Source organism: Penicillium coprophilum (assembly GCF_028826855.1).
Source record: "Penicillium coprophilum strain IBT 35676 chromosome Unknown utg000006l_segment0_segment0, whole genome shotgun sequence".
Taxonomy (NCBI): Eukaryota; Fungi; Ascomycota; class Eurotiomycetes; order Eurotiales; family Aspergillaceae; genus Penicillium; species Penicillium coprophilum.
The window spans coordinates 3,534,814-3,560,626 of NW_026622725.1; the positions used below are offsets into that span (position 1 = coordinate 3,534,814).

At 48.1% G+C, this 25,813-nt stretch overlaps 12 protein-coding genes across 12 annotated transcripts; 5 read left to right on the plus strand and 7 right to left on the minus strand.

Annotated features, from left to right (window-relative positions):
* Nucleotides 1-420: 420 nt before the first annotated feature.
* N7500_010314 (uncharacterized protein) lies at nucleotides 421-1,995 on the minus strand (the record flags this gene model as incomplete). Its single annotated transcript, XM_056681452.1, has 3 exons — nucleotides 421-621; nucleotides 691-1,154; nucleotides 1,221-1,995. The coding sequence occupies 3 exons, from the start codon at nucleotides 1,993-1,995 to the stop codon at nucleotides 421-423; spliced, it is 1,440 nt and encodes a 479-aa protein (XP_056528834.1).
* A 380-nt stretch (nucleotides 1,996-2,375) lies between these two features.
* Nucleotides 2,376-4,974, minus strand: N7500_010315 (cell division control 45 family protein; the record flags this gene model as incomplete). The annotated part of the gene is made up of 2 exons (XM_056681453.1): nucleotides 2,376-4,172; nucleotides 4,222-4,974. 2 exons carry the CDS (start codon nucleotides 4,972-4,974, stop codon nucleotides 2,376-2,378), a joined length of 2,550 nt encoding a protein of 849 aa, XP_056528835.1.
* Nucleotides 4,975-6,090: 1,116 nt separating this feature from the next.
* Nucleotides 6,091-7,287, minus strand: N7500_010316 (GPI-anchored transamidase; the record flags this gene model as incomplete). The annotated part of the gene is made up of 1 exon (XM_056681454.1): nucleotides 6,091-7,287. One exon carries the CDS (start codon nucleotides 7,285-7,287, stop codon nucleotides 6,091-6,093), a length of 1,197 nt encoding a protein of 398 aa, XP_056528836.1.
* Nucleotides 7,288-7,684: 397 nt separating this feature from the next.
* Nucleotides 7,685-8,511, plus strand: N7500_010317 (DUF1014 domain protein; the record flags this gene model as incomplete). Its single annotated transcript, XM_056681455.1, has 3 exons — nucleotides 7,685-7,741; nucleotides 7,831-7,931; nucleotides 7,998-8,511. The coding sequence occupies 3 exons, from the start codon at nucleotides 7,685-7,687 to the stop codon at nucleotides 8,509-8,511; spliced, it is 672 nt and encodes a 223-aa protein (XP_056528837.1).
* A 512-nt stretch (nucleotides 8,512-9,023) lies between these two features.
* pex7 (putative peroxisome biosynthesis protein (Peroxine-7)) lies at nucleotides 9,024-10,176 on the minus strand (the record flags this gene model as incomplete). The annotated part of the gene is made up of 3 exons (XM_056681456.1): nucleotides 9,024-9,545; nucleotides 9,574-9,916; nucleotides 10,013-10,176. The coding sequence occupies 3 exons, from the start codon at nucleotides 10,174-10,176 to the stop codon at nucleotides 9,024-9,026; spliced, it is 1,029 nt and encodes a 342-aa protein (XP_056528838.1).
* Nucleotides 10,177-11,625: 1,449 nt separating this feature from the next.
* On the plus strand, nucleotides 11,626-12,435 carry N7500_010319 (uncharacterized protein; the record flags this gene model as incomplete). The annotated part of the gene is made up of 1 exon (XM_056681457.1): nucleotides 11,626-12,435. One exon carries the CDS (start codon nucleotides 11,626-11,628, stop codon nucleotides 12,433-12,435), a length of 810 nt encoding a protein of 269 aa, XP_056528839.1.
* Nucleotides 12,436-14,796: 2,361 nt separating this feature from the next.
* N7500_010320 (uncharacterized protein) lies at nucleotides 14,797-15,338 on the minus strand (the record flags this gene model as incomplete). Its single annotated transcript, XM_056681458.1, has 2 exons — nucleotides 14,797-14,865; nucleotides 14,982-15,338. The coding sequence occupies 2 exons, from the start codon at nucleotides 15,336-15,338 to the stop codon at nucleotides 14,797-14,799; spliced, it is 426 nt and encodes a 141-aa protein (XP_056528840.1).
* Nucleotides 15,339-16,948: 1,610 nt separating this feature from the next.
* N7500_010321 (uncharacterized protein) lies at nucleotides 16,949-17,194 on the plus strand (the record flags this gene model as incomplete). The annotated part of the gene is made up of 1 exon (XM_056681459.1): nucleotides 16,949-17,194. One exon carries the CDS (start codon nucleotides 16,949-16,951, stop codon nucleotides 17,192-17,194), a length of 246 nt encoding a protein of 81 aa, XP_056528841.1.
* An 82-nt stretch (nucleotides 17,195-17,276) lies between these two features.
* N7500_010322 (uncharacterized protein) lies at nucleotides 17,277-18,332 on the minus strand (the record flags this gene model as incomplete). The annotated part of the gene is made up of 1 exon (XM_056681460.1): nucleotides 17,277-18,332. One exon carries the CDS (start codon nucleotides 18,330-18,332, stop codon nucleotides 17,277-17,279), a length of 1,056 nt encoding a protein of 351 aa, XP_056528842.1.
* Nucleotides 18,333-19,163: 831 nt separating this feature from the next.
* N7500_010323 (putative CUE domain protein) lies at nucleotides 19,164-20,036 on the plus strand (the record flags this gene model as incomplete). The annotated part of the gene is made up of 1 exon (XM_056681461.1): nucleotides 19,164-20,036. One exon carries the CDS (start codon nucleotides 19,164-19,166, stop codon nucleotides 20,034-20,036), a length of 873 nt encoding a protein of 290 aa, XP_056528843.1.
* A 1,176-nt stretch (nucleotides 20,037-21,212) lies between these two features.
* Nucleotides 21,213-23,256, plus strand: N7500_010324 (GMC family oxidoreductase; the record flags this gene model as incomplete). Its single annotated transcript, XM_056681462.1, has 6 exons — nucleotides 21,213-21,253; nucleotides 21,304-21,423; nucleotides 21,473-21,689; nucleotides 21,753-22,289; nucleotides 22,357-22,960; nucleotides 23,024-23,256. The coding sequence occupies 6 exons, from the start codon at nucleotides 21,213-21,215 to the stop codon at nucleotides 23,254-23,256; spliced, it is 1,752 nt and encodes a 583-aa protein (XP_056528844.1).
* A 284-nt stretch (nucleotides 23,257-23,540) lies between these two features.
* N7500_010325 (uncharacterized protein) lies at nucleotides 23,541-25,384 on the minus strand (the record flags this gene model as incomplete). The annotated part of the gene is made up of 3 exons (XM_056681463.1): nucleotides 23,541-24,525; nucleotides 24,586-25,016; nucleotides 25,070-25,384. 3 exons carry the CDS (start codon nucleotides 25,382-25,384, stop codon nucleotides 23,541-23,543), a joined length of 1,731 nt encoding a protein of 576 aa, XP_056528845.1.
* Nucleotides 25,385-25,813: the final 429 nt, after the last annotated feature.

Genomic DNA, 25,813 nt, shown 5'->3' on the forward strand with positions numbered 1-25,813 from the left:
TTTGTGGTACCTGGTTTATTTAGAGCCTGCACAATTCGATATGTCTGGCCCAGGATGTATTGAAGATGTTCTATATAAAATAACACTCCAATGCCTATAGATCACCAAGCACCTTAGCTTAAGTCAAAAGAGAAAGAAACACATAGTCTGTCCAGTAGTCTTTTGAGTAATCTAGTTGGTAGAATTCTGATGACAGAGAAGATGATGATATTCTCTATCTAGAAGCAAGACTGGAGAGAGAGAAGAAAGGAAAGCAAGTATGAATAGGACACTGAGATCCTATTTATACTGGCAAGCATGACGGCAGATCAAACATGTTTGATCTATATGCCTGGATGCCTATGGCATCCGACAAATTCTCAAAGATCTTCTTACATGTATGTAAAAGCGCCTAGACACACCCATCTTCGACAGCTACATCTAACTCCACCCTTCCACCAACTCGCAAAGCGTCTCCTCTCCACCCACATTTCCAGGAAAGACAACGAAAGGCACGCTGCGATGGCGACTCGTCTCCTCATCGCACCGCCAAAGAGGCACACCAGGCGCCGCCTGACCAACTATAGTAGCACGCTTGATATTCAAGCCCTTAGTAGCAGCATCCGAAGAGGTGATTCCACCCTACGAAAGTCAGCACCAATACACTCCATCCACAGACAAATCCAAGAGACCAGATATTATATATCATACCTTGGCAATAATAAACCGCGGCTGCACCTCAATCCGCCGCAAAACACCAACCAACGCCTCGGCAACCACAGAGCCAATCTTCAACGACGACAATTCATCGCCACCAGTCACAAGTGCCCGACTCGTCATAACGAGCGTGTCCATCCCAGCCCGCAAATGCGATTCCGTCTCCTGCACAACGCGCTCTATAGCTCGCATCGCAGTCTCCGGCGACGCAATAAGTTCCTCAACCTTCATTTCAATGATCGCCAACTGACCCGATGCGCCACGTCGATCTGTCAACACTTTCAGCTGTGCTGTAGTCTTAGGAACATATGACCCGGCAATGATAAGTCCGCCCGTCCGGCGCGGAAAGGGCAAATGAAGCTCAGCAGCGGAGATAGGTGCCTTAGAACGGATACCGAGTCTAGTTGAGACGAAAGCCGCGCCTGTGCGGTACAGGAAGTGTTTGCCCTGAGATTCGGCTGGGTGCGTTCTCGTTAGCTTTCAAGTATACGTAGTCAAACCAGACGCAAAGCGGGTAGACATACCAAGTAGCAAACCTGCTACGAAGACGTGCATGTCTGACTCCGCGGCCGCATTGACGATTACCACCCCACCAGCAGGTGCTGTAAGCAGTTTCTTGCAGACAGCCTGCGGCCCGCCGGTGCGGATTTCTTCAATGGTCACAGAGCATAACTGGTTTGCGTGGAACCGGGGCGCCTTTTCCAGGACGTAATCTCGCAGATTGGAGCTTTTGTATCCGAACGTTGCATCCTTGGCGAATTGTGTCGCGCCCGCTGGAATGAGGCTGTCGCCTTCGGTGACATAGTGCACATCGTCGATGGTAAGCCTTCCACCCTGGAAGAAGAACGGGGCGAGAACAAGTGCGTTTGCAGGGCCGAAGACTGACTGTGCCACGTCCGGTTCGAGGGGGAAGTGGCCGCGTAATGTACTATCGCCGCGGAGGACGATGTCGACCTTTTGGTTTGTTGCTTTAGCGACTTGGGCAATGTTTGTGCAGATCTCGTGGATGAGTGTTTCTGCTTCTTTTGGTGGGAGGGCACGTGAGTTTGTGAGGATGAAGAAGCCTGGCTTTGGGGACTGGAATTCGGCTGTTAGTGTTGGGATGTCCCAGACTGTTAGGACGGAGATGTCGTGGCAGGTCTGCGTGCCGGTTGGGTCGTCATCTAGCACTACTAGCCGGTTGATCGGGGCTGTTGTGAGGATCTGGGTGATTTGTTCTTGTGCATCAGTGGGATACTCTGTGGGGAGGTTGGCGAGGGTGCTCTCCCGAGGAAGGACGGGGTACTCGTGTTGTGACATGGTGTGAAATTGGGTTGGTTTTCCTATTGTGCTATTCATCAATCGAGTCTTTACATCTCAAGAAGCAGATTAAGTCCCGAAGATCAAGCGGGGGATATGTGGGGAGCTTTCGGAGAGAAGGCCGAAATTGCATAGATTTCGATGCAACTATGGACTAGATAGAATCAGAGATGTTTTCCTCAAACACCATAAACGCCATTGAGGACAGATGCAAGAATGAAGGGCGTTTGAATGCTTGCAAGCGTAGAAAGCCATGCAACGGTCATTATGCATGTAGCTGGTTTCAGAGTCCAGTATCCCCCATATATCCCTCCCATCCATGCATTGAAGAAAGTAAAAGATGACAGGTCGTAGACTGCGTGATTGTGTTCGTAGAGGATTTAACCCACCACACTGCGGAAACTCAATGCCTCGAGGAAGCCACCAAGGTCATCCTTCTGGACCTCGACAACACAATGCTCGAAGCTGTCGATGCGCACACGCGCATTCGTCTCCTGGACTACCTCCTGGAAGGCAATGCCGAATCGGTTGCGGAGAAGATGTTTCTTTCCACGCGGATCTTCCTCGTCCTCGGACTCCGATTCTGATGAGGAATCAGATTCTTCCGAATCTTCGTCTTCGGCGCCAGTCTCGTCTTCCCGTTCAGCACGCTCTGCTGCTCGCTGGGACCGGCGCTCCGATCGCTCTTTCTGTTTCTTCTCCTTGGCATCTTTCTTCTTCTTACGCTCCTCCTGGCGCTTGGCCATGGCAGCAAAGTCAACGACACCGCCGCCGCCACCTGTACCGACGACTACATAGAGATCGCGATCTTCATCGAGGCCAGCAAGGACGAGAGGAGTTCCTGCTGCTCTCTTCCGACCGATCTTGACCGAGTCACCACGCTCTTTCTCTTGGACTCGAATGGCCTCGGCGATCCACAGAGCCAGTTTTGTCAAGGCCCCGGGGTTTGTGAAGAGTTTAACGTCGGGTCCATCCTTGACTACGGCAATGCGGAATGCTCGAAGATGACGGATTTGATGCTTGGAGAGTAAGGAGGTACCAGTGCGAAGGATAGCACGGTGTAGATGTTGCGCCAGAGGCAAAGATTCTAGAAGAATCGTGGGCGATTCGGACGTTAGTGAAAGGGCGTCGTACGCACTCCAGAACCGAGGTAGCAGACTAGCCAAGTCAGATTCCCCTGAGACTCCACTGGTTTCTGTATCATCGCGTACTCGCGGCATACGTTTGGCGTCCCAAGAAGCCAATGTCTCGTGTGGTCCAACTTCCAGCATTGCACCCACAATAACACCCACGTCTGTGGCAGAGAGACATGCCTTCCAGCCCCAACAACGCACAAATCCCCAGCCCTCACGGGCACTCGCACTCCCAGACCCCTCTGATGGCACAAGTCCATCCAGGCCATACATGGGGGCGTACCTAAGCAGACGTGATCGTAAGACACGCTTCAATTCCATATCCATGTGGGTATAGTATTGGTGACACTGAGTTAGACTGATACCCATCTTGGCCAGGAGTTTGTGCAGTCGTTTGCGGCCATTCTCAGTCCAAACATGCAGCCTTGGGGCGAGGTAGGGACTGTGGAGCATACTCTCGTACAAAGACCAGTGTCGAACAAGAAGGAATCGCGGCTCAGGAGATATACGGATCGACGTATCAGTGGGTGATCTAGCTGTCGTTGGAATGACACCGTTGATCTCTCCTCGGATATCACGATTTGATTCTACAGGATCAGGCGGGTTCAAACGATGCACTTCATCACGAAGTATTTGGCGAATGTGTTCACCGCGTTGGCCACCCCAGCCGGCTGAGCCTCCTGATTCTGATGTGTTTGAAATACCCACTCCGGTCATTGTTCGACCACTGAGTTCTAGGCTGGAGACACCGACAATAGCAAGCCACAACAGGTCATTGTCATCTCGTCCAAGCTCGGATGCCAGAGAGTAGATGAGCGACGAGATTGGTTCGGAGTATGAAGTTCCAGATGAATAGTATGCTTGTAGAACGGAGTCGTGCCTTCGCTTGAGATTAATTAAACGTTTCTTTAATGAGCGCGCCGAGGGTTGCTTTGCCTCGGCTGGGGATGGTGAGTCCGTTGTTGGTGTCACTGATCGCGACGAGTTTGAAGAATCGATTCCAGTCTTTTTGCGGCGAGTCGGAGACGAGGCAATTGAGGAGCCCTAAATCATGCGTAAGTCTATTGTCAGGTCATAAGAATGCGAAGCCTACCGAATTGCTTCGTCTCCGTTGGTGGGGTGGCTCATCGCCTTGTGAATCCTCATCGTCTTCGCGACCTGACCAGGATTTGCGCTTTTTCGACCCCGTTTGCATTTCGTCTTCAGAGCCGTCGTCACTCGCGTCATCTCCATCATCGTCTACCTCCGGCATTTCCAGTAACGCGTAGTATGCTTCTCGTTCGTTGCGGAGCTCTTCCTCAATATCTCCGTCATCATACACGATAATTCCGCCATTCTTCGACGTGTAGGCGGAAGTGATACACCCTTTGTCAACCCCGCGTCCTCGCCATCGCGCATTAGTATTGATCTCAGACAAAGGTTGTCCCATCCCGGCTTGTCCACCAAAGACGTTCCCTAAGTTCCACGGCCGTCGCGCGTCGAACACCCAGATCTCCACGCCTCCCATATCTTCCACCTCGTCCTCAGGATTGCTCAGGGCCAGTATTTCGCTCAGGTCCACCAGACCCCCTACTCCGAGACAGATGACAACTCCTCCGCTACCACCATTGGTGGTCTGCATCGGGCGGACCAGCTCCTCCCCCGCACGCGACAGGTCGCCATATCCTGCGACTGGTTGGATTTTATGAGGGATATAGTCGCGTTTTAACAAGGCTGTAAGAATTCGACAGGCACATAGCGCGTCTGGCTCTAATGCCACAAGAATTAAGACGGGTGGTGAAAGTGGGTGGTGAGATCGGAGGAGTTGTAGGTAGAGGTGTGAGATGAGCTGCCGAGGGAGATACATGGCCAGCTTGGGATTGTCATATGCTCATGCGACAGCTCATGAAGAAGAAGGGCTCGTAAGAATAAACTCAGAAATGTGAGGTGGTTATTTGGGGTGAAGCCCTTGCAGCAAAGAGTGTCCCATAGCGCCGGGGAAGTGGACAAGCGCGACGCGTCGGAGGCACGTGCCGGGATTCCATACCTCATCACCTCGACGATATTTGCCCTTTAATTACTTGAAAACTTGGATATTTAATTATTTGAATGTCTTACTCCTTGGCTCCTTGAATTAAACATAGGTATAGATTACCAAAGAAATATTGTTGGTTCGTTTCATTGCCCAATGCAAATTGGGTGCTTTACGCGAACTCTTTCATCTACACTCTGAATTAAGTCTTACGCGCAAATCTTTTATTTGAATCCCATTTTCTACCCACCACACAATCTTCTCAAAAGCAACTCAAGTTGTTCCAAGAGTCTCAACTGATACAGCCCCTTTGACGATATCATTGATTTGCTGGGTGAGCTCAGGTTCCGAGCTAATAGCACCGTCACTCTTCTGCATTCGAATGCTAGTAAATCCACCGAAGATATCTGAACTATCAGATAGATGGCTTCTCTCTTGTCTAGGGATAACTGTCGCATTGTGTATCTCATGGGAGCAACCAGCTGTCTATCGACATGCCAGAGAAGACTTATCTCTATGGGTATATAACAAAAAGCGAAGCTGTGGATTATCAAAACCAACCTTCTACGTATTCCTGCATTTGGGTGATGTTCAACGACCTTTGGAATCAGCATCTGAAATCGTTTCAGCTAATACGCAGTGCTGCGGTCGGATTTAAACAACATCTCTGCCTAAAGTGGGCATCTATAGCAAACGTTACAACACCTTGGTTACATCTACAGTATGATGGTTACTTTAGTCACATATCTCAATAGTGATAGTTTCCCATAGAGCATTTCGATTAGAGGATATCTTTCAAATTCAATAATCACACAGGTAACGCCTTGCGCCATGAACACGCTATATTCTCCAAAACAATTCCCGTGAAGACAATGGCCATGCATCCATAAGTCCAGGAAGAACTCAAGATTGCAGTCAAAGCCAAAAGCATTCGCTGCCTTGTTGCACAATTTAAACAGACGAGCGGCCCAAAATCGACCCAGCCATCCAGATCGCAGTGCATGCACCAACGACAGAGATTCCAACTAACCGCTTGCCCCAGTTGCCATCTTCGGCCATTTTGGTCGGCCCAACAGTGCTCTTCAGCTTTAGGTGCACAGGTGATGAATGCAGGTCTTCAGTGGCATTTCCAGCAGAATCACCAAGTATGGCTGAATATTCCTCGTCACGCTTTTGCCACTTCTCTACAAGTCGCGCAATTTCAGCCAGATCTTCCTTGAGAGACCCAGGCTCGGTGGCATTGGCATTCTCAACTTCCACATTCTGGACATTGCCGAAGAAATCAACCACAGTCCGCAGGCGGCCTTCTTGCTCGCCTCCAGGGAACAGATCCCACCGGACACCCGGCTGGGAGTGGATCTTCGACTCATCGTAGGAATCGAACAAGTCTCCCAGGTTGAGTTTAGATGTCACACTTGTGACTTGTGTCTCGAGGAATTCGAGGACATAGTATGTCCAGCGATCAATGACAGCAACGCCGACGTCGTTGTCCGCATGGTGGGAATAGGAAGACTGGTCGATCTCACTGGAGCCTGTCGCCACGATGTTAGGCGAGTAGAAATGCGTGTACATCGTATTGGCCTGGCAAGTGTCGATCATGAACAATAACTCATGGTAGCGCTTCTTCTCCCACATCTGTCCAAACGCGTCCGCAAGATCCCATGCGCCGATCTCTTCGGCGTCCTGGAACTTTAGAAATTGGTCGCCTCCATGACCAGTCATGTATACTAGTACATTGCTGCCGGCGTCGGATCCCAGGCGCTTGCTGCGCGGTACGTCTTCGTCGAGACGGTCGGTCAGGAGTCGGATAAAGTTCTCCACGGTCACTTCGTACCCCCTGTAATCCACTTCGATGTTATCGCCGTATAGATCGACGGCACGGTCTGCATTACTGTAAACGGTGCCCGGGAAAGCATTTCGGGGGTTGCAAGCCATATCATCGGGGAGCATGAGGATAATCTGTGAATCGGGAATCCCGAGCCGTTTGACGGTTCGGTATAGCGAGAGGACATTGGCGAGGTGACGGTAGTTGAACCAGAAGCGAGATGTAGATACTAGGACTGCCCAATTAGAGGTGTGTTCAGCGACAACTGCACTGGCAAAGAGCAGTAAGGCGAATGCCTGTAGAAAGCGGAAGAGCAAGGTCATTGTAACGATCAGTTCTTAGTAGGCAAGAGCAATGCTTGTATCGCTAGCCGGTAGATGTGAAATCGGCAGTGACAAGGCATAAACCAAATCAAACCCGGTAGATCTTGATTATAAGAACCGTAACAGGGCCATAGCACAAATGGCCGGAAGAAGACAGACAACTTCGAGAAGTTGCTCAGGTGAGATAGGAGATTACAAATGCCGGGGAATTATGTTGCCACCTTCCTGAGGCATCCAGACTAATGCACGGGCCAGGCATAGAGTCACCGCCTTCATCGGAGTCGGCATATTGGTCCCGCGGATCAGATCATGTAGTAGAAACTCGATTCCATCTTTTTCTTTTCACATTCATACCTCAAATTCTGTCCAGCGTTCAGTTTGGATAATATAATTCACCATGGGAGGCAAGAAAGCAGCAGGCGAGAACACTAAGAAGGCCGCCGGAAACGCTCGTGTATGTTTTCATTGAACCCCGCCCCCGCTATTATTGCCACATCCCTCAAGCATGAGACCATTTGGATAGAGACTGACAGTGCCGTACAGAAAGCGGAAGCCGCAGCGTCAAAGAAGGCAGCTGAGGATCAGAAGAAGTCTGCAGAGGAGGAGAAGGAATGGAAGAAGGGATCCAAGAACAACGCTAAGAAGTATGCGAACTCTATCTCTCGGTGAACATGCTCTCAAGGACCGAGCTAACCGCCTTCGATCTGTAGGGAAGATTCCGAAGCCAAGAAAGCCGAAGCTGCTCGCAAGAAGGCAGAGCGTGCTGCCCTACTCGCCGAAGAAGAAGCCTCCCAACCAGCCAAAGCTAAAGGCGCGAACGCCAAGACTGCGCAAAAGAAGACTCGCGGCCTCGATCTTTCACAGTTGGATGATGCTCCTGCAGGCAGCAGGAAGGAGTCTGCTCTCAGCGCCACTGGTATTGACAACGCTCTAGACGCTCTGTCTCTGGCCTCAAAGGATACATCTAAGATCGACCGACACCCCGAGCGCCGATTCAAGGCCGCATACGCCGCATTCGAGGAAAGGCGCTTGCCAGAGATCGAGCAGGAAAACCCCGGCCTGCGTCGGAATCAGCGTATGGATCTCTGCCGGAAGGAATTCGAGAAGAGCGAGGAGAACCCATTCAACCAGGTGCATGCGGCTGTCAATGCTACCAAGGAAGAGGTTGCTGCGCTTCGGGAAAGCGAGCGCAAGAAGGTCGAGAGCAGACTTGGCAGCAAGTAAATTGGTCTTTGGATGGATCAGAAGCATTCAAGGCATGGATTATTGAGAAGTTGTGGCCAATGTGCCAGTTCTGTCACATTGACTGTAGGTCCCAAGTCTCCATGCTCTCAAATACCCAACATGGATGGTTTTAAGATTGTGAGCCTCTTATCTTGGTTCGGAGTCATTTTGCACGGTTTGGGAATACCAGCCGTTTTCGAGTCATTGGGTCGCTGCATAGTTCAATCAAAAGGCTAAAAAGTATCAAGCCCGTGAAATAGACAGCTCGCATTTGTTGTTATATCGCACTATGCATTGTGTCTTGAGCCTTTCTGGCATAAAAAACTTACGAAATACAATGATCAATCCTTTTCAAGTTCTGCAGTCTGTCCCGACAGCAGATTGCCTGGCAAGTCGGTGTTTTAACTAAATATATCCAGTAAGCTCCTTTACAGTATAGCTCCGTTACGCCTGGGGGAAAATGATAAGGCTCTGGACCCTGCCAAGGCCATATGGAATGGGTTTCAAATATCCTATGACATCGTGGCTCGCACATCCCACACATATAGACTCTCATCCCAGCCAACACTAGCACACCAGCCCTCACTACCAAACAGGCACCAATCTACACCTGTTACAAACTCGGTATGCCTGCCCATGCGCCCTAATTCCGCGCCAACCACTGGACCAGCGCGCATCATATCCATATCCCCGCCGGGGCCTGCGTCTGACCGGTCACTCCACACTCGACAAGTCATATCGTAGCTAGCACTCAGAAGAACATTAGAGAGATGTGGCGACCAGGCCACTTTCCGCACGGCATATTCATGCCCGAGCATAGTGGTCAGCGGCCCTTGTTGCGGGGCTCTGATGTCAAACGTCCGAATAGCACGGTCAACACCCGCCGTGGCTAAAACAGTTGGACGGTACTTGTTCCAGTCGTGGGTGAGGGCCTCCGCGGGCGGGGCAGGGCCGCCCGGCTGGCCGGGAATCGCAGGCGCGGGGGGGACCGGCGTGGATGGGGATCTGAGTGACGAGGTGGTTGGAGGCGGAGGCTGGGGTGCGGAGATCAAAAACGCGCACATATGAGTCTGATGTCACGCAAGAAATGATATCTGGGCTGTGTGGACAGAATGATGCGGAGTATGTGCAGCTGTGTGTTGGGAGGGTGAGGAGGGACTGTGGGCGATGTGGCGACCAGATGCGGACTGTGCCGTCCCAGCTACTTGAGCAGAAGCGGTCTTTTGCGACTGGGTTCCAGCTTACGCTGAAGACTTCCCGTGCGTGCTCTTTCCAGTTTGAGATTGGGAAGTCGTTCGCTGTGCAGTCGAATAGCTTGATGCTGCCGTCGCCTGAAGCGGCGAGGACTTGGTTCTCGTGGAGTTCGGACCATGCGAGATCATATAATGAGTCTTGTGTTGTGAACCTGGAAATGAGAATAACGCGAGATGGTTAGGTTTATGTTCTTAGTTTCCGACTTCATCGCGCACTCCGCCGCGGGGTCTGCGATTATCCCACTTACCATTTTAAGGGTTGGATTCCATTTGCTGTCAACTCCAGGATATGAAGACGGCCATTGCCAACTAGTCCAAAATTTGAGGAACTTGCAACCGCTAGCCGATTGTCGAAGAATGGAGAGTATTTGACAGCGCAACCGTTAAATCCTTGTGTGCGGTAATGGAGCATTATGGGCAAATGTTCGGCGCCGACCGCTCGAGGGGGAAGGGGGGCAAGAAGGAGAAGGAGACGGAGAGAAGGAGAGATCTTCAAGAAGCTAGAGTATCAAAAGGACGTCAATGGTCACGACGAGGTCAAGTTTAGATTCGGCGTATGATCTCGGGATTGCGGGGATCAAATGAGCCGAGGTCCTTCCTTGGCTTTCAGGCACGGCCTCATACTTTCACATTCGCTTTTGATGGTTTGTTACCTACATCTGCATTCAATGAGATGTTGATACTCGCGGGTGCCAATTAGATGCTCTCATCCCCTGATAATTTCTGTACACCTACCTATTAGGTGCTCCTGTACCATAACACCTAGTTTTATATAGTGCGCGTTTGTTGACCTTCCTAATATATAGTAGAACCAATGTATAATCGCAAAAACTATATGTAGACTCAGGTTGGGAGTATGGGCGGCTTTTAGGTGATTATCGATTTTCTGTATAGAATAGGTATCCTTGCAAAATGCTGTAGTACTCCGTACAGGTGTCAGCGTGGGTTAGGACGAGATTTATCTAGTCAAATATATATCACCGCCGATATTACCATCAACTCGAATCAATAGCTAGCTAACCGACCAGATTTCATTGAATTTTCGGGGGTAACATCCCTGACCAGTGCAAGCAATACTTCTGGCAGGGAGCGCGTCAGAAAATCCAAAGCAGAACAGATATAGCTCTTGAAATATCAGTCCTCCTACCCATGAGTTTTTATCAAATTGTGGGGAAGGATTACCTAGGTAGTTAAAAATCAATTGGATTATAATCTTCAAAACTCTGTGATATTCCATCAAATAGGTGCCATGGTCTAGTGGTATGACGAATCATTGTGGTATTGTACAAATGTGCACTTCGGTTCTGATTTAGCCCCGGTTCGATTCCGGGTGGCGCCATTTCTTTTTTACATCTTACATTTCCTGTCTAAGTAAATGTCGATTTCTTACTCTTTTTGTCCATTGGTTTTATGGTTTTCAGCTATTCACTCTCATCCATCAACACATAATTCATGGTACTAATTTCCAATTTTCCTTGTATTCATTCACTAAATTTCTACCCAAGATTTAGCACGAATAAGACATGGCTGCTTTCATAGGTAGTAGATCAATGTATGAGGTGAAGTAAATGATGTTCGTGATCATTGACGTCAACGAGCTACATCCGATCTATAGCTGCATCCAGCCCTAATTGCAACAGTAGTAAGGAACCATTCTAGACCCTCAAATTTCCATTCAATGGTATAGACCTGAGCCAATCATGTCAATCAATTCCAAGGTGAGCCACGCCGATATCATTTTGCCTCAGTCCCTGCAAAATATGGGAATGACGCCATGGTTGGCCTCTTTGGAAATTTGTTCAAGTCTGCTGGAGTTAATCCCAAGTGAAGAATATTCCCCTTAACCCACAAATCGATCGCCATGATAAGCTCAAGACAATTCCAAGTCGCACCCACACAGGAACGCGACAACCAAATGTCAGTACCTCAGCACCATACATCCCCGGCCAGTGTATTCCTCAAAGAAGAAGTCTACCGACTCGGAGCATTACCAGGTGTGAGATCTCTACCTCCAGGCCCAGAGCGCGACTTTCTCACTCTATCATGGGGGCCTATCATCTACCGCACCTCATACGCCCCCGAAACCAAACGCCTGCTCCCCGTATTCCTGCGCTACCTCAACAATTCTGTGCACCGGGCGTTACGCCGGACGTTTACAGGCTCCGACGAAGAAATAGAGACTCTGACAACGACATATTCCTCTAAGGTGTTCAGCTCGCCAGAGATCTACGCCAAATTGAACGAAGAATCGATCCGACAGGCTTTCCATGATTTCAAGGTGTCGCTCGGACTGCCTGAAACAGAGCTCCCGAGCAGGCTGCGAATATGCCTGATGCTAGATGATGAGGCATTGGCACATCTGAAATGTGTCTTGGATCTTTCCTCGATGGCCGAGGAGAATGCAGATGTGGGTGGATGCTGGGTGAAGGTCGTTGAGGAGAATTTCCCGGATTCAAGGATGGGTGATCACCCGCTTGCGAAACATGATATGGAATGTGCACCTGATTGTGTGGAAGAACATCGTGGGAGATATCATGGGTGGACTAGGGTGGCACTTGATGCATTGGTAGAGGTTTTTGATGGACTTCGGCAAATGAAATGGTTGGTTGATTATCATCGGGAGGGAAATGTATACTTAGGGGATGGCAAATGGAGGAGTATATCAAGCTAACCTCGTAGGTTGCTTTTGTTCGATGAGCTTTATGGAGATATCAAGGAAGATTATATATAGGGAAATACGGCTATTCTTGCGATATAGCGAGAAGGATTACGCTATAATGAGAAGGAACTGCACTTAGAAACATTTCCCCGGTGAACACACAAATAGGATAGGTTTGTATATTAAATTCCACTCAAATGCTCCCTACGCCTTCTGTACTTCGTCACGACGAGGGACACTGGTTAGTCCGATGAAGAGGACTATAGACGTTATATACTGATTTTGACAAATCTCCCACAATTTTGCCTAGGAGGAAAACATACACGCATAGGTGATATTTAAATATCTAACTAGCTTATCTAGATAGGTAAAAGAAGATATTGATAGTCGTCGTTTCTATTACCTGTGCAAACCGAATTGCTAGTGACTATATTAACAGTATGGTAGCTGGGGTTTCGCACGCTCTCCTTCACTAAAGTATTAATGACGCCTTCATCGAAGCATTGATCCCTACTAGATCGTAGGGAACTAACTAACATAAATATTTCCTATATCAAGATCTTTTTTCCTAAAAGGCGAATATATCGCTAATAGTCGCGATGGAGGAAGGGTGGGTAACCAGCCTTTCTTAAGGTCTTACTGTGGCTGGCGCCTTATAAGACGATTGAATCCACGCTCTATGCTATCTTCTAGCTATGTATATTGTTAATTACGGACAGAGCCGTAAGGGATCAAGCCAGACTAACATTAGTGTTATACTTAAAAATCAACTATACGGCCAGTGTCAACAGCGTAGTAACCATAGCGAGAGGAATATACAACTAGCAAGATAGGTTAGACGCCAAGATATCGATATTTATACCAAAGAGACTCTGTATTTATGTTAGGCATATGTTTTGTACGGCGAAACACAAACTGGGCGCTATACCGCGATGAACATTAGTGGGAGAAAAACAAACTGGTAACATAAATAGTCAGCAACTAATGTAGTAGAAACAGACAGATAGCTTTAACCTACCGTAATCCAACTCAAGCGCTTTATGCTAATTTGTTTTTGTTTTGAAAGTGAGTTACTATGCTAGATATATACATATTCAAATCTTTGAATTTCAACCATATAAAATTTTTGTTTGTTTTGTTTGCACTATATTGGGGCCCCAATGGGTTACCCAATGGGTTTTGGGTTATAACTAATAACCTAAAACCCATCGTTGGGTCGAAGCAATGGACCCAAAACCAGCTTTGGGTTGGGTTGGGTTGGGTTGGGTCCGGGTTAGAATGGGTTGTGCCGTAGTCTAATAGTGTCTCGCTATTGCTGGCCGTTAGTACCATTATTGGTGACAACACCCTCAAGGGGAGAGCCAATGAAGTGCATGAGTCGCCTCTTGGTAGGCTGGTAGTTCCTCATAGATTTGCGCTCCATGGTAAAAATTAGGGATGTTCAAGGAGTATGGAATTGAAGCATTCAACATTGGAGGATATAGTTCGGGAAATGAGGGTATTAGTCTAATGCAGCAGTAGGAGGAAGGTCATTATATACATATATATATTCAATCTTATAATCAGAAGGCAACCACAGGTGTCTCTTGTAGTTTCGATTTTAGAAGCCAAAGCTAAAATAAATGCCTTGAGTTAATACAAACTAGTATTTATGTATATAATTAGGTTTATAGTCCGATACTATACCTGGCGATGACGTTACGGCTCTTGATACCACCTAACTATTGTTGCTTCTTGTTGGATTAGATCACTGTTTATTGAGGGCTATCTTAATTCGCCCACTTGGCGTATCCACAGGCATATAGCATCATGTCCATCAGTATAATGTAAAAAGTTTTACGTAGAAAAGTCGTTGTCACAAATTAAGCCTTTTTCCACTTGTTTCTGTCATCTACTTCTAAAATTGAAAAAATATCCAAAAGACACATTTACGGAGATGCCGAGACCATTTTAAAGGATGTCTAAAACCACTACTGTGGGCCTAACTGGATTATATCGTTCTCAAGGACAGAGGCGGCAGACGCTAACTATTCTTCTTTGATATGTATATAGACCCCGGGTTCAGTTTATGCACTATTAACGGATGTTCACTTTAGGTTGTAGGCACATTTGTAAATGTATCTTTGCGATCTGACTGCCAAGGGAGCATAGAGAGAGGAGAGAAGAAGGATTGATTCTCTACAAACAAACAAACAAACAGAAGGTAGCTGAATAGCTAGGTACATCTTGGCAAACAAGGAACCAAGGCAGGTGACTGTCTTTAAAATTGCAATCCCAAAAGATATACATAGTCCCGACCATAGCCGGCCCCAACATATATGTGTACTCAACACAAGAACAGGTCTCCAATTCTACTGTCACCTCAACATTCTCTTAGTGGCCGTGGTGGTGGCCGTGGTGGTGGCTGTGTACGTGATGGCCTTCTCCGCGTTTCGTACGGGGCTATAAAAAAAAAAAGAAAGAACCTCATTGTTAGCGGCAGCTCTGAACGGAGTTAAATTGAAGAGAGGGAAGCGAACCAAACCATTTTGACTCGTTGCTATACGAGCGCTGCTTACAGCAGCGCTAGGTGACACGATAGGGGTATCAACGGCCAGCTGAGTCTTGTTGACGGTGGTTGGATCACAACCCCCAAAGGTGAAGCCGGCGTTTGGGTCAATGGTCAGCGCCGCCTTGGGGTGAAGATCACACTGTTTGGAATGCTCGACAAAGACCCAAGCTTCACACTTCTCCACTTGACCACACCAGTTCAAACAATCGGTGGCCGTGTTCAGATTATAGCTGAAGGTGATTGGGGCACTATTAAACAGAGGGATTGTCTCATTGTGGACGGATGTCCAACATTCGGACGAAGCTTGAACTCCTGTTATGGCCAAGGCAGTAGTTAAGAAGATTGATAAGTGGATAAAAGTCATTGTATCATTGTAAAAGACGGAATATGTGACCAGGTCATCTAGGGATGGTGTTAAGTACATATAAAATGGGGAAAAAAAGGAATTTTATTCTTTGAATCCTCCTCACAACTACACTTGACCGTTTGAGCATATGGCCAGACTGCGAATTTCTGCGTATCTCTAGACTCCAAATGTAACCTCGTCGGGTTCATTGTTTCGTACCCCACTGCTCCCAACCGGTTGCCTCATGCCGGTATAATACAATATAGAAACACTGATGGTGTTTCATGACCGCCACTGTAAGAAAGCTAACCCTGATTTCTTTTGACACAGCAGTAAGAGCCGAGGGAAGGCCCGCAAGGCCCCAGCGACCTAGCGACGAAAAAATGTAGGGTGGATATACATCTCGGGGACCCTTGCCAATCCCTAGCCCTTGCGATGATGAAGTGGACCAGAGGATCCAACGCAAAACTTACAGCGTAGTGGGTACTCCGCACAATAGAGGTACTATAAAATAAGAGCGTAAGGACACTGGCAACCGTTGAGACGGCGTATACCGTATTCCTTTCTCGCTCATTCGGAACGGCCGTGTAATCCACGAGGTTGCCTTTTTAAAAACTCCTTTCTAATTTGATTCCATGGACACTTCAAGTGGGCCCAATGCTAGCGGTTGTAATTTCACATCCAACTATTAGACGCGAGGAATAATGCGGGTCGAATCAGAACCTAAACCCCAAGTGATCGCCAAGCCCTGCATACTAGCAGTAGTTAATATATAGTATGGAGTATGGAGTACAAAAGAAAAGCTTAGGGCCCAGGTACCAGTGATGTGAAACATCTCCGACATTAAATAGATTTAGGACCAAAAAGTTGGAGGGGCAACGGCTGACGGTGGTGCAACCCTGAGGCGCAAGTCTAGTCCAGATTGGGGATCAAATGAAAAAGAAATTTCCTCTTTCAATCGTACTTTGGTGAAGCTCATTCAAAAAATCAACTTATATTCATTAGTAGGTCTTGGCGGTCAATCATCTCCGGTGGTGCCGGCTGGTCGTTTATCATAACCAGACCCGCCATCGGACCGATTGCGGGTCAGATAGAGGAGATGTACCATCTACATAGCAATCTCCGGAGATATGGCTTTCTCTCTGTCCATAAAAAATAGATTGTTACATAACAGATATGCCTTGGTTGCAATTAGTGTGGTTATTCCCCTCAACATGAAATGCCGCAATCTTGCTCGTGATGACAAGTTCGTTCAGGAGCGCGTTTAGGGTTACGGAGTACTTGCTCCATACAGCATACTTCGATACAGCCCTTGGTTTCAACGAACGGGGAGGTATCATGTTTTATGTAGTTTAGATCCTCAGATGTGAGCTTCTCGCGTACTATGTTCTACTTGTTGCCCTTGATGAATGGCTGAGTACTTCCGATGTCGAAATACATCTCTGATCACTTCAGAGCTCATTATATATCAACCGCTATCACTGATGATATGATCGGGTCTTGCCTAACTAGCCAAAAGTCAATAATGAGATTAATCACTGAATATACAACGACTACAGTCGAAAACAGTCCACATTCAGTAGAGAGAACTAGAAAACATCTTTTCTCTAGATACATCCTAATAAAACATGAGTAATATACACATTGTCTGGTTTGAGCTGGATTGGATTGGTTGCCGTCACTGCTGGAAGGCAATCTCAACGGAATTCCATACCAAAGATGGAACACCTGTGGACAGCTTCATGGCTACGATGAATGCGCAAACGTACGCCTACTTTGCTGTGGCATACTGGTATTCTCTGCAGGAATGGGGTGGTAAAAAACGGGTCTCATTCTTTGATGGAGCGCCTGAATCAGCCGAAGAGTTGGGATAGACGGAGGTTCAAAAGTGGCTTGTGACTTGTGCGCAAGAGATTAAATAGGCAAGCAACTCCGCTAGGATAGTTTGGATTGGTATCAGTCGGGACGCCGTCGACTGTCCCTTGTAAATCTCTTTATAGCTTTCAAATTTGCTATCATTTGTTTCCTCCGTTCCACGGGATCAAGCGGAACCCTTGGCTGGTGGCCTGACTGTTGCATCCATTTCACAATCTCCTCCTGTCCTTTATTGATAGCTAGTAAAAACGGTGTATTGCCCATGTGGCAGGGGCAATGAGGGTTGCATCCTTTTTCCAAGAGCAGCTTGGCAATATTTGTGTGACCATGCACAACCGCAAACCAAAGAGCTGTAGCTTCGCCGTCGCATTTAGCATCACCTTTGACGGATTCCTGTTCGATGAGAATCCTGGCTACAGCCTCGTGGCCATGAATCACAGCTAGCATCAATGGTGTTGTGCCCCATCGTGCTCTCGATTCGAGCTGAATCCCTGGCACGTTGATCAAAACCTCCATCACCTCAGCCTGTCCATGCGCTGCTGCGTATGCCAGCGGCGTCCAGCCACGCGAATCCTTCGACTCGATATTCACCCGGTTTGTAGCAAGAAGAATCTTCAGAACGTCAACGTGACCATTCATGGCAGCATATGATAATGGAGTCTGTCCCTGGAGCCTTGGGGGGCGAATTCGGGCACGGCCCAACACATCAGGGTCGATCCCTGGTTGATCAAGAAGTAATTTCACTAGTTCTTTGTTGCCATCTCTGGCTGGTGCACTGAGCGGGATTTCCGAATATTTGTTCTGCTGATTGACATCCACTCCGGCATTTAGTAGGAATCGAGCCATGCTTAGATTTCCTGCGTTTGTGGCTAGGTGGAGAGAAGTGTCGCCCTTGCGGTTCGTTGCTGAGGGTTTGGCTCCATTGGCGAGCGCTTGTCGGGCGGTTGACTCATAGCCTTTGTTTGCTGCCCATAGCAAGGCTGAGGCATTGGATCTCATTGCATTGCGAGCGTAAAGGTAGTCGATTAAGATATCGAAAAATTGGCGATTCAGCTGAGCGAACACCGAAACATCTTTTTCGCTCAAAAGCTCCGCAATGGCTTGTACCAATTCTGTCGGAAGATTCGATAAGCCCATCGGATTTGAATGATTTCACGCCTGACCATGAGAGTTGTGAGAGGGAAGGAACGTCCAGTATGAAAGACGGTGATCAGATGGAAAGCATTCACACTGTGCTTAGTAAGTTCTTCATGGAAGAGTAACAGATCATAGGTCAGTAGGGTCCTACTGAGAGTTCAGTGGGATGCGTAGGCCTGTGCTCAGTACCATTCTCCTTGATTCCGCCTAAATACTATGTTTTGGTTTTAAATCCTTGGGAATTTATATTATGTCAGTATGTTTTGGTATAACGTATTTCACAAGCGAGTGGGGTAGTTAAGTACTGAAAAGATAGTTATCCAGCACCTAATTTGAGCCTTTTCAGAGCCGATGCCCAATTTGTCTACGGAGTATGGAAGCAAATTTCCGACCAAACGCGCCTCTTCCTCTGGTTGATATCAACGACTGACTTGCGATATCATTTAAGCCTTTTTCGATCCCTTTTCATTGTGTTTTGGGACAACCTTTTCAGTCTTCTTAGGGCCATGACGCTTGTATTCGGCTTCATTTGGCTGAATAAGCCGCATCCATTTCCAAGGTTAGAAATTATACTTAAGGTATAGGTGATGCATATCATATTTCTAGCCATTGAGAAAACAGCCCTGGAGGTGAGATATAATGGCCCATGGGTAGGTATATACTTACCTAGTCTCATTCCAGCGCATCTATGAAATCATGATCTGATTGGTCACTTTGACGGCAATCATGTGCTGATAGGCATTTTATCGTCCACTGATCCACATGGCTAATCAATCATCTGAGGCATCCATTCACCACTTTTTAGAGCTTTAGAAGATCGAGGCTTGGAACATGGATGCCTTCATATCGAGGAAACGTCCACGGCTCTCGGATCCGAGTGAAGAGCCTAAGGATGAGTCATCTGATCCCCACGAAGACAGCACTGATACCAAGCTAGCAATACTGCTATCTCTCTTCCCGGCCATCAAACAGGATGAGCTATTGGATATACTCGTGTCCTGTGAAGGGTCCGTGGAGGATGTGTCCAAACTTCTTTCTACAGAAGATTTTACAGCAGGCACATCTGTGAACAAAAAACGAACTACTGTTACCTCATCATTCGGCGTGCAGACATCTCTCTCATCACATGTTCTTACAACAGCCGAAGATGGAAGCATGAAGCCCATGCATGAAAATACAAGGAAGAGAAACCTTCTGACTCCAAAGAAGGGGAAAACGCTACACCTTTACTCGCCTGAGGACATTGCCACATACACACCTTGCACTATCATCCACAACTTTCTACCAGCTAAAGAAGCAGATACGCTTCTGCTCGAATTACTTGATGAATCGAAGTACTTTTCTCGGTACGACTTTCAACTCTTCAACCGGACTGTCCAAAGCCCCCACACACATGCCGTGTATGTCTCTACACCCGAAGAACACCGACAACAGACCTTAGAATACACTTACGGTGGCACATATCGGTCAAATGTGCGCCAGGCAACACCGAAACTACGGTCTGTGTCATCTAAAGTACAGAAAATTGTCAATAACGAGATCAACAAACGAATTCGAGACGTCTACCCCGACGGAAAGAAGTTACGGTACCAGTCCCCAAAGAGTGGCGGCCCAATGCAGCATTTGTCAACTGCTACGACGGGCCAAGTGAAAGTGTGGGATATCACTCCGACGAACTCACCTTTCTCGGACCCCACCCGGTGATAGGAAGCCTGAGCTTGGGCGTGGCACGCGAATTCCGAATCCGTCGGATAGTACCTCGAGATGACGATGAGACTGCGGAAGAGGATCACAAAATCAATAAGACTAGTCCAGCTTCTAGTTCTGCACAGAATCAGACTAAATCGCCTGCACGCGCTGACGCCCAAGGCCAAATCTCAATCTACCTTCCACACAATTCTCTCCTTATCATGCACGCAGAGATGCAAGAGGAGTGGAAACACTCCATCACTCCAGCTCAAACCATTTCCCCACATCCGATCTCCGGGAATAGACGTATCAACATCACATATCGTTGGTATCGTGATACTCTACGTCCACGTTACACGCCACGTTGTAAGTGTGGCGAACACACGATTCTCCGGTGTGCACAACGCAAACATGAAACACGAGGGAGATATATGTGGATGTGCTATGCAGGACTCGCACCAGGAAGGGAAGGATGTTCTTTCTTCCAATGGGCCGAGTTCGATGATGATGGGGATCCGCTGTGGGGACAGAGAGCCCGGGACGAGGCCCCTATTTTGACGAATTTCTCGGCATCTCAATAATAGACCCTAAATCTCATGTATGGTAGTTCAAGGTGCGGAACCATCCCGTTTTTCGACCTCGGATGTACAAAACGAGGTACACGAAGCTGACTGAAGATGGACGCATGTGCTGAATAAGGTTTAGAGACTGTATAGTATACGGAGTACATCTATAGGAACTACTATCAGGCTGACCAGTTGGTGTATGACAATTCAAAGGGGATACAAGCGGTGGAACCTATAATTCAAAAAGACCCAAGGCGCCAATGTTCGCTCCGAAGTATATTGTACCGTCTCAGGCGGAAAGTGGACTCACATTCCGCGAACTCCACACTTTGGGGCCGTTAGTTGTCTTGACATCCATTTGGACCAATTACGTGCCAGCGACTGCTAGCATTTCACCGGACCATGCCTCTAATGTATGTGAATGGGCCTATTTCCAACCAATGTGTACAGAACAGGTAAGATTGCCCCAACTTCTCCCTAAACATGAAGGATCGCGGAATCGGCTCCGCTCCACTCCGCTATTTCAAAAGTACGGCGTAAAAAGCTGGCGAGCTCGAAGCTTACACCGTTCGCTGTTGCTTTTTCATTTTCTATTCCTATGCAATCTTGATCTGGAGTCTATACCATGGCTTCTGTTGAGGATACTTATGACTATATTGTCTGCGGGTAAGATACCTATCAAGAGAACCTTAGAGTCTTGCTGACTATTGAAATAGAGGAGGAACCTCTGGCTGTGTGGTTGCTGGTCGTCTAGCCGAGAACCCCGAGGTCAAAATCTTGCTGCTGGAGGCTGGGCAGCATAATAAAGACCTGGAAAATGTTCATATGACTGGCGGGTGAGCTACAAAAGCCTAGTTAGTGCATTCACTGTTACTGACAGATCAGGTGGTCAAACGTCTTCGATGCCGACACCGACTGGAATTTCGTCACTCCTCCGATGGCGGGGGTTGACAACCGCCAAGTGAAACTGAGTCGGGGCCGATTCCTTGGAGGATCCAGCGGGTGCAATGGCACGCTTTGCATCCGTGGCAGTAAGCAGGACTATGATGATTGGGGACTAGATGGGTGGAGCGGAGAGGAGTTTTTCAAGTATATGAGAAAGGTGGGTGATATTTCACCCCGGTATTGATGCCAATATCTGAGTAGGCACTTACAACATGAGCAGTCGGAGACCTTCCACCCAAAGGCATGGTTTAAGGCCGATAAAGAGAGTCATGGATACTCCGGGCCCCTTCACACAGAGCCCCATGATCTGGCGCCCATCTCCCAGCTCCTGCTCGAATCCTATGCCTCGCAAGGTATGCCCTTGAACCATGACATGTTCAGCACTGGCGATATTGCGCAAGGATGTGGCCATGTGCCCCGAACAGTGTACCAGGGCATACGGACAACAGGCGCTGATTTCGTCACCAACAAGAACCACCGTGGGAACATCACAATCAAGACCGATACTACTGTCGATAAAATTATCTTCAGCAAGCAAGCGAACGAGACCCGTGCTTCCGGTGTAGCCACGCAAACTTCAGATGGCAAGTCCCACATCTACTACGCCCGAAAGGAAATTATCATCTCCGCGGGCGCCTACTGCAGTCCCGCAATCCTCCTCCGATCTGGCATTGGTCCCAAGGCAGAGCTAGAACAGCTCAACGTTCCCTCTTTGGTCAATTTACCAGGCGTGGGCAAGAATCTCATGGACCACCTCGTCAGTCATCTCTACACAACCATTGATACCAGCATAAAGCATCCTAACATTCCCCTCCACCATCTAGATTGTATTCATGTTCTATGAAACCGAAAAGCAAGGCCTAACAAACGACCACCACGTCTACCATGGCGACAACTTCGACCGAACCTACGCACAATGGAAAGAAAAGAAAACCGGCTTCTTATCCAGCTTCCCCTTCGGCAGCTTTGCCTTCGCACGTCTCGACGACCGACTAAAAGACGAGCCTCTTTGGAAAAACGCCACCCGCAAACCAGGCCGTGACCCCATGGGCCTCACACCACAACAGCCAAATATCGAGTTCTTCAGCACAGAGTGCTACGGTGGTCCCAAGCAATACGACCAATTCCCGATTGATAACCAGCACGCGTTTTCCATTATTGCAGAGCTGTTTGCACCGAAGTCTCGTGGCTCGGTGGTACTCGAATCGGCGGATCCATCGGTCAACCCGGTCGTCGACTGTAATTATCTGTCTGATCCGCTGGATCTGTTGGTTCTTAGTGAGGCTTGTCGGTTTGGCAATGAGATTGTTATGCAGGGTGCTGGGACTAAGGATATTGTTAAGGGGTCTTGGCCGCCGAATTTGAATCATCATACTTATAAATCGAGGGAGGAGTGGGTTCCGTATGTGAAGCAGCATGCGACTACTTGTGAGTTGGCAGAGCATTAGAACTTCCTTCTGCCTTGTTGGTTTACTGACGTTTTGTTGACAGGCTACCATGCGGCGGGTACTTGTGCCATGGGGAAGAATGATGATCCCATGGCTGTGCTCAATGAGAAATTGCAGGTCAGGGGTGTTTCAGGTCTTCGGGTTGCTGATTGCAGTGTCATGCCTACATTGAATGGAGGACATACCCAGATGCCGGCTTATGGCATTGGAGAGAAATGCGCAGATTTGATCAAAGAGACATGGCGGATGGCGGGCAATGTCTATCCTCGCATCTGATACTTCATGCTGTCGAGTTTTACCAGTATCTGTTTTGTGGTTATCTGCTTCATGTCTATGCTATACCCAGCTCCAGGACTGGATTGGAACACAAGGAAGAGTTTCACTTCATTAATCAAATAGCGAGTTCTTGTTCCCATTGGATAGTATACTTAAAGAGTAAAAGAGCCTTCCTATACAGGTACAAATATAAGGCATAACCCAAGTCTGTCAAGCGCAAATAGAGCACAAGGTCCATAAGAATAGTGGGATGATTCCAAAAGAGCCAATGTAAACAGTTGATCTCAACTGAGTTCGCTTGCAGATCCCAAGCTGATACTGATAGCATCATCATCCAATTCATAAGACATTAGCGCTGAAACCTTGCGATAGTCCCCAGAAGGAGGAGGCGGCACACCTGGAGTGCGCGAGATGGTGCAATGAGTCTCCAAGCAAACAGTATGCGATTTCGGTAGCAAAGAATGCTGATGCTCGAGGCGGGCGCTTAGAACATGCTGCGCAACCGGCTCAGAAGAATATGCTTTCAGAACACTGTTAATCTGCCTGATGAGGTCTTCGAGCACAGGATGTTCAGTTAATTGAGTTTCCTGGTAAAGCCCAATCGGCACACCAATTTTCACTTTGAAGATCCAGGTCTCCCCTGGTCGAAGCCGCGTCATATGGCAGTCTTCCATTGCCGACTCTAACCGGCATCCGTGCCCCTCTTCGACGAGCAGTTTCAAGTTCGATAAGGCCCCGGGGCTGAGACCAGTACGAAGCTGCCGAACGACTTTGGAGACCCTTCGCATGAAATGAACTTCACAGGATCGTGGATCATCGGCATCGGCGTCATAGAAAATGTGCCAGCCAAGTGGATGGTTTGCTGACTTGAGGGGAAAGCGAGGCTGAGGAGAGATTGTATGGATGCCAATAGCGGTGTCAACACCAGATATGAACATATTTTCTGGGGGACATGGGGATATGAATACCAGATGACAAAATGCTGCTCTGGGAGAAGGGTAAAAGAGTCGAGATGCCTGTCGAATAGAGTTACATGCGTCGGGAAATTTCCTCGTTTTCTTCTTCATGTGGCGGAGAGAGAAAGCATTTAAAGCAGTTCGCAACGTCTCGAATGAGTGGAACCTCAATGGAAGCAATAGCTCGAACTCGTTTCTAGAACTTCCGTCAACACACGCTATCGCTATTCTGTCACTGCTGGTAGCCAAATTTGAGGTAAGCACAGAAGATGCCAGGATCATTGGCGTCACAAGGCTGACAGAAGACTGCTGCCTGTTTTATGGTCAGCAAATCGTGTTTTCTTTAACGAGTAAGTCGATGAGGTCAACTCACAAGCTATCAAAAAGTATAATAATGTCGAGGGGTGCAAGGCTCGAGGTCTCAGGCAGGGAGATGGGCTCAACATCAGCAGATACATTCACTGACGCCCATACAGACATCGAATCTCTACTCATGCATGGCCAGCCTGTGTATGATCTCATGCTAGCAAACGCGATAGGTAGCTCCAACGGACAAAGCAATCCGGATGACCCTGGGCGCAGCATGTTTGATAAAGATCGGGCACTATCGACCCTGGATTTGTGTTTTGAGATGGAATCTGCTGGCGGTTCTATCGCGCCGTCATCTGAGGCTGAATTCGATGAGAGGCATGGCTCTACAGAGCCGTAAGACCCAGAACTCCAGCGAATAAGCAGTTGTGGTGCCAATTGATATCCACTCTGGGTCATGAGTCCTCTTCGACGATCAACACGGCAGCGCGAGGTCTGCAACAAAGAGTCAGTAGGAGCAAAACCATCGACACCAATGTAGGGGGTACCTGGTCGAGAAATGGGTCTTCATTCGTACCAAGACCAGTCTTGCGGATACCCCGGGAAGTTGCAGTGTGTTCCTGTCGAGTTTTCACCACAGCGATATTATAGAGACTATCACTGAGAGACGGGGTCCTAGTTGATGTCGCAAGCTCGCTTGAATCGGGGTCCACGCTGGAAGAGAGAGACGAACGGCGAGAAGGGATCTGTGGATATGACATGTTCGAAAGCGAGCTGGATGTCGAGTTGGCTTTATGTATGGATGTGATGCATGGCATGCGGCGTTTGAGCACAGTGAGAGGCGTAGTTGGTGTGCCCTCCATGAATTCGCGATATCTAGATATGTTCTCTGTTCCTGACAGGGGGCTCGAACTCAATTCGAATATCCGAAGCCTCTGTGGCACAAGTCAAATTCGAGTGAGGTCTGACAGAACAGGCTTCTGAATCCGATAGAATCTTCTTGCGTCTCTGCTGCTTCCAAAGACCGGGGCACGACAGGCACGACAGGCACGATTCTTTGAGGGAATGAATGCTCCAGTAATTAGAACACGCAAGAGCGATGACAACAACGCAGATGAGAACAACGATAGGAACAAGGACCAGTGCAATAATTAAAGCTGAGCTTTTGATATCATATGATAGCCTATAGGTCATTTTGCTCAAACATATTGATGTGAGGAGGAGAAAGTGGAAAAGTAAAGAACATTGAAGCCATATGCTCCTGCCACCCAGAGGACTGCGACTGAAATGGC